The sequence below is a fragment of the Papaver somniferum genome, chromosome 6 (genome assembly GCF_003573695.1).
Source record: "Papaver somniferum cultivar HN1 chromosome 6, ASM357369v1, whole genome shotgun sequence".
In the NCBI taxonomy this organism is placed as follows: domain Eukaryota; kingdom Viridiplantae; phylum Streptophyta; class Magnoliopsida; order Ranunculales; family Papaveraceae; genus Papaver; species Papaver somniferum.
This window is the reverse complement of record NC_039363.1, coordinates 39,395,541-39,402,828: the sequence shown is the minus strand read 5'-3', so window position 1 is coordinate 39,402,828 and position 7,288 is coordinate 39,395,541. Positions and strand designations below refer to the sequence as shown.

At 39.1% G+C, this 7,288-nt stretch overlaps 1 protein-coding gene across 1 annotated transcript; it reads left to right on the top strand.

Annotated features, from left to right (window-relative positions):
- Window positions 1-4,927: 4,927 nt before the first annotated feature.
- On the top strand, window positions 4,928-6,238 carry LOC113290745. The gene is made up of 3 exons (XM_026540331.1): window positions 4,928-5,381; window positions 5,517-5,747; window positions 5,901-6,238. The coding sequence occupies exons 1-3, from the start codon at window positions 4,928-4,930 to the stop codon at window positions 6,236-6,238; spliced, it is 1,023 nt and encodes a 340-aa protein (XP_026396116.1).
- Window positions 6,239-7,288: the final 1,050 nt, after the last annotated feature.

The window sequence follows — 7,288 nt, the reverse complement described above, 5'->3', positions numbered from 1 at the left end:
AACACATCACAATATTACTTACTTCAGTGCATATACTCCATTTACCTGGTTGACGAGTAATTTAGAATCCTGATAGGTGTCTAAAACACCTTAATATTTATTTATTGTTTATGCTTTCTTTGCTAAGTTTTCATGTAAATTGTGTATCTTATGTTTGCTTTTGAGTGTTTAGGTACTTTGGAGTCATTTGGAACAAAAGAAGAAGAAACAACGCAAAAGTATCATCTCATGTGCAACTGCTATTGGAGGCGGATTATTTCTCATTATTTTCTTTTATTTCTTTATTTCTATCTGAAAAGCATGTCGGCTTTAGTGATGCAAATTCTGTCTGAAAAGCATGAAATCTTTAGTGATGAAGAGACATTGAAGAGAAGAAGTGGATATGAGAATTAAGAGTCGGCTGTTGTTGGTGGAAGAATCAAGGAAGAGCAAAGGCGTCACTACTCACATACAAGTGTTATTGGAAGCACATGGAGGAAAAGTATTTGTCGTTCTCTGGTGGCTCGTATCAATTCTTAGGGTTCCTAAAGTCATCTGGGTATCCCTTATCTACTCTCCCTGTGTGGTTATATCCACTGCCATTCCAACAGAAAACCTAAAAATCAGAGAAATATATTTCTCTTATCATAAGCTTTTATTTCTGCTCTCTTTGTTTGAACAATGGCGACTCCATTAGCTTTCATAAGGGAATCGATGGAAGAAGTGATGGGGATTCGCTGGAATTAATCAACACAGAGTTACGGAGATGGAATTGAGATAGAGATGGAGTCAGTTATGGAAATGATATCAAGAAACTCACAAAAGAGTAAGAAAACAGTGAAGGGAGCAGATCTGATGTCGTGATTTGGTGATTGAATAAAGTGGTTGAGTGGGATTTTCAAGTTCTGTCAGGGTCATGGAGAATGGGTTTGCTCTGAATTCTTGTTTGGTTGGAAGATTGAGAAGAATTTGTGGATTTAGGGTTTGAACTCATGAGAAGATGCAGGGGAATGTTCATGGTGGTTGTGTAGAGCTACAGCTATAGCTATTGATTATGGTGGTTTGATAACAGAGAATAGTGGAATCTGGTGGTTGTTGTTGCAGTTAAGAAGATTATGATGATGAATTAAAAATGGGTTTGGTTCAGATTCAATGAAGATTGGTTATGAAGACGATGAGTTGATACTATATTAGCTTGAGGAACTGAGCACCAGGTGTTGCTGATAGTTAGTTAGCCATGGATGGAGCTGAAATGCTCAAGATTGAATGGATGCAGTTTGTTTGCATAAATGGATGGATCTAGGAGGAGTTATGTGTGTTGTTTCAGCTGAGATTACAGGGATGAGCAAATATCAAGTGTTGTGGTTCTGATGGTTGAACTGGTGGGTCTGTGAGAAGTAGGAATTACATGCAAGAGTCTGAATTGCAGGTGGAGTTGTGAGGCATAGTTGAAGTGTGTTAATGCACTGGAATGCAAATGATGATCAAGATGGTTTAAAACAAATTGGTTATGTTATTGTCAGGTATAGGATGGAGCAGCTGAGACTGGTACTGTGGAGTTGCAGGTGAAGTAAAATTGAGTTGAATTATGAAGTGGCAGGTACAGTTTGGGTAGAATAGCTGCGAGTATCAAGGTGTTGAACTGAGTTGGTGGTGAAGCTGAGTATTGGTTTGAATTGTAGAGAATATGGACCTGATGAATGAAGTAGAATGTTATATGTTGTATGAACTGGTGATGCCGCAACTGAGTCGAAGCAGCGACTGAAATTGATAGTGCAGGTGGCTTAATTTGTTGCTGCCTTGGTCATAATGGTTAAGTTGGTTTAGATGAATGCTTAGGATCAGTTGGAGTTGTTGTTGGTGCTGGTGCTCGGACGCTGAGAATGTATGAACTGCATCTGAACTGAAGCAATGATGATAATATTGATGTTTTTCGAAGGAACTGGTACTGGTAAAATGGTTTACAGGGAATTACTTTGCAGGCAAAAGTGCAGTGCAGAGGTGGATTTGTGGATCGAGTGTTTTGAGGAGGTGAACTAGCTGAGTACGGGTAGTAGCAGAATGGTTGTGGCAGAGTGAATGAATGAATGCATCTACAGATGGTGCAGGTGATGATAAGACTGCAAGAAGAAGCTACAGGAAGTGAAATTGCAGGTGCTTGAGAAATGCAGCTGATTTTAAGGTAGGTGTTGTTGTTTTGAGGTTGTGCTGCGATGCAGTACTGTAGGAAAGGAAGGAACTGAAGCGGTTAAAGTGTTGCAATATGTAAGTTATTAGAAGATGGTGGTGCAGCTGTGCAAGGGATAGGTATGATGATTCCATGGGATCTGAAGCTGTTTGTTGGTGCTGAGAGGCACTGATATTCATGGAACGATTGAATGGCGATGATGAATTGGAGCCGAAGTTGTAACTGGTGCTGGAAATAATAGTGCAGGTGAGCTGCAGAACTATGAGCCGAATATGAGGAGTGAAGCGCCACCATGGCTGCAACTGAGGGTGAAGTGCAATCAGTGCGCAAAACAAGTTCAGCCCGTGCAAGACTGCAACTTTCCTAGGCCTAACTAATTCAGATCAAGACCAGTCAGATGCCTACTCAGACCTGACTCACCCAGTTAGCCTCTGATTGGACCTTAGCAGATTTTCACATGGGTTTTTCTCACACATGGGCTTGGTGGACTTTTATCTATTGGACCTTTGAAGACTTGACCTAAGAAGAGACATAAAAGGGAGGATTTCTACAACTTGCGATATCACGTATTATTACTTGAAGCTTTTAGAGATAGCCGCAACTAGGGTTTGCTTTCGTATTTATTTTTCATCTTCTTTATTTTAATTATTATTGATGATGAACTCCAAAATTATGAGTAGCTAAAACTATTTTTGATTGAGGGTGATTTCAAAGACCGAAATATGAACTCATGATTGATATGCAATAGCTCGTTTTCTCGCAAGTTTAGTTATTGTTTGATTTCTACCATGATAATAATGATTATGGATTGTTCCTTAATTGTTTAAGTTCGAAATTAAATAGTTATGTCACAATCTTATTGATAATTTAGATTTTCTTCGACCCGTAATTGTCTAGAGAATTAAACAAGGGTAGCAATATGTGGGTATTGATGATGGGACTTTGTTAAGTACCCATATGTAGAAATTGACACTAGCAGGTGATTCATGCTTTTGAGTTCATCACTAGGAGAAACCTTATCTCATAAAACGTAAAGCATTTGTTTAAGTCACACCTAGTAAGCGTACCTCTAGGGAACTTGGCAAGTAGAAACCGGTAGTCGAGCGCTTTCGTATCCGGTGAGATTAGGAGATAATAACGGGATAGTTGAGCGTACTAATTATCCTAGGGTTGTTAGTAACGAGATAATGCAAAGAACATAGATACATATCAATTTGATTTATATTTTGTGGCCGAGAATGAACCTTTAATCAATTCCATCTCGTATTTGAATACAACTTTACAATTTCCAGAATTTCTACAACAAAATCTTCTTTGCTAAGAGTAATTTCATAACAACTTTTACTTCATGCCTCCCTTGGGACGATCCTTCTTTCACTATATTACTTGTTAGTGTAAAATAAGTAGAAAATTATTGTTTGTGAGTTGACACCTCGTCAAAATTGGCGCTGCTGCCGGGGAGGCAGTGGAAAGTTTAGTTGTTATTTTTATTCTTAGTTGTTACTTTTGCTTTTATTTTCAACTTCAGCCTACTCATCCAATCTATAAGAAATCTGTTTTTCAGGTACCATTTCTTTGGTGAATGCGTGGAGAGGGTAGACCAAGTCCTATTGGTATACGTCTTTGTTCGGGCACTTTACTAAAAGACTTCATTCGAGTAGTGAATATTCCACTTCCTCCTAGTTCTTCATCTAGTGAATTCTCAAATTTCAGACAAAGAAGAAGACAACACAATGGGAGGTCGACCACCTGCTCCGAGAACAATCAAGGATCTCACTTCTCCAAACCTTGATCAGCAGCCTTTATGTATTCAGCTAAATGGAACCATTGAGTTGAAGCCAAAATTGATTCACTTGCTTCCCAAATTCAGAGGTTTAGCAGGAGAAGATCCTAACCGTCACTTGCAACAATTTTATCATGTTGTGACTAGTATGAAGCAAGCAACTGCAAATGCGGATATGGCTATGATGACAACGTTTCCTTTCTCCCTTATAGATGCTGCAAGAGAATGGTTCTTTTGTTTACCTCCTGGGAGTAAAACCACATGGAACGGGATGAAGAAATTGTTCCTTGAGAAGTATTTTCCAGAATCAAAAGAAGCAGTGATTCGCAAGGAAATTTTTGGTATTGTGCAAATATCGGAGAGACTCTCTATGAATATTGGGAGCGGTACAAGAAGCTTTTAGCTAGATGTCCACACCATCAAATTAGCAATCAACTCATTATTCAATATTTCTACGAGGGGTTTCTTTCTAGTGAGATAAAATTGATTGATGCCGCAAGTGGTGGTGCACTCACTAACAAGACCATTGCTGAAGCTACAAGCTTGTTAGAGAACATGGCTACAAACACACAAAAATTCTTCACTAGAGCTGAGCCAACGGTAAGGAAGGTGAATGAAGTTAGTGATTCTTCACATTTGGAACATAGAATGGGTAACATGGAGAAGATGATGCATCAAATAACAGCAGCTGTCATACCATCATCATACAATGAAGATGTTGAGCAGGCAAGTGATATGTACCAAAATCATCAAAGGCCGAGGTATCATCCGTATTCCAACACATACAATCCCGGCTGGCGAGATCATCCCAATTTCAGCTACGCCAATAAGCAAGCTGCAGTCTCTAATCCTCCTTTCAATCAACAAGGTGGGTACCAATTCTTGCAAGGCCACGTCAAGAAACTTAAGACACGAGTATAGATGACAAGTTTAATCTTATTCTCAACACACTGGCGCAAGACAAGCAAAAGTCATAAATGGATATGAAGGACATGCGAACACAAATGGGTCAACTAGATACTATCGTGATAAAATTGGAAGCACAAGCAGCTGGAAAACTTCCTTCACAACCATTAAATCATAAGGAGAATGCCAATGATAATAAACTACGAAGTGGGAAGCAAGTAGAGAAGCCGGCAACATCATCGGTGTCCCATGAACCTGATTTGGAGAAAGAAGAGGGTGAAACAGCCCCTAAAAAGGCTGACCCGGTAACAAATTCTAAATCTAAAACTCGTGTTTCTACTTATGCTACTCCTCCGCCTTTTCCTAGCAGGTTTGCAAAGTCGAACAAGGAGACATTGTACCAAGAGATTTGGGAGATCTTTAAGAAGACTGAAGTGAACATTCCACTAATTGAGGAGATAACGCAGGTTCCTCGCTATGCAAAGTTCTTGAAGGAATTGTGCACTAAAAAGCACAAATTGACCGGTAATGGGATAATGAGTGTGGGGGAGAATGCTTTGGCATATCTTCAAAAGAAACTCCCACCTAAGTTGAAAGATCTAGGTAGCTTCACCATACCATGTACTATTGGTAAAATCAGGTTTGAACGTGCTATGCTAGATTTAGGAGCATCCATTAATGTTATGCTTGCCTCCATCTATGAATCATTGAATCTTGGTCCTCTTAAAGATACTGGTATTGTTATACAACTTGCTGATAGGTCTAATACTTACCCGAAATGGGTTATTGAGGATGTTTTGGTGCAGGTTAACCAGCTTATTTTTCCGGCAGATTTCTATGTTCTTGACATGATGGACGAGCATTCCCCATCATCTACTCCCTTGTTGTTGGGTAAACCATTCATGCGAACCGCAAGAACAAAGATAGATATTTTTAAAGGCGCCCTAACTATGGAGTTTGATGATGAAATCATGAGTTTCAATATCTTTGAGGCTATGAGATATCCTAGTGATGTGCATTCATGTTTTCCAATTGATATTATAGATTCTCTTGCTCAACAGGTTTTTGAATTGAATAATGATGATGCTTTAGAAAACACCATAATGGAAGGTTTGGGTTATGGAAAATACAAAGAATTTGAAAGTGAATTTTCTATGCTTGATGAGATTATAGAGGATGTTTTATCTCTTAACTCATTGCAAGAAGTTCCACAAAAGTACAATGCTTCTTATGTTTTCTTGCCGCTTACTAATGAGAGACTTTTACCATCGATTGTGCAGGAACCCATTCTTGAGTTGAAACCACTTCCGGATCACCTCAAATACATATATTTAGGTGATAAGGAAGAGTTGTCGGTAATCATTGCCAAAGACCTTACCTAGGTGCAAGAGAAGAAACTTGTTCGAGTGCTAAGAGAGTATAAGTCTGCCATTGGGTGGACCATTACCGATATTAAAGGAATCATACCTTCCAAATATATGCGCCGAATACTTCTTGAGGAGGGGGAAAAACAAACAAGAGAGGCTCAACGTCGCTTGAACCCTCCAATGATGGAAGTAGTCAAGAAAGAAATCCTGAAGTTGTTGGATGTCGGGGTTATTTATCCCATATCCGATAGAAACTGGGTGAGCCTGGTTCAAGTCATTCCAAAGAAGTCCGTAATTATAGTGGTGAAAAACGATGATAATGATTTGGTTCCAACCAGAATTCAGACCGGCTATAGAGTTTGCATTTACTACCGAAAGCTCAACTCTACCACCCGAAAGGACCATTTTCCCTTACCATACATTTATCAAATGCTTGAAAGGTTGGCTGGACACTCTCACTATTTCTTTCTTGATGGTTTTTCAGGTTATAACCAGATTGTAATAGCTCCGGAAGATCAAGAAAAGACAATGTTTAGTTGTCCTTTTGGCACTTTTGCGTATAGACGTATGCCATTTGGCTTGTGCAATGCTCCAGCCACTTTTCAATGATGTATGGTAAGTATATTTTCAGATTATGTGGAAATCATCATAGAAGTGTTTATGGATGATTTTAGCGTGTATGGTGATTCTTTTGACAAGTGCTTAGATAACCTTACACTTATTCTTAAAACAATGCGTAGAAACTAATCTTGTGCTTAATTGGGAAAAGTGTCACTTTATGGTGAATCATGGGATTTTACTAGGACATGTTATATCCTATAAGGGTTTAGAAGTGGACAAGGCTAAGATAGATTTGATTCGGAACTTACAATACCCCACAACTGTGAGGGAGGTTCGCTCTTTTCTTGGTCATGCAGGTTTTTATAGAAGATTCATCAAGGATTTCTCCAAGATTTCAATGCCCCTGTGTAGACTTTTGTAAAAAGATGTGACCTTTGATTGTGACAAGGAATGCAAGGAGGCTTTTGACACCTTGAAGGAGATGTTGACTAGCGCACCAATCAT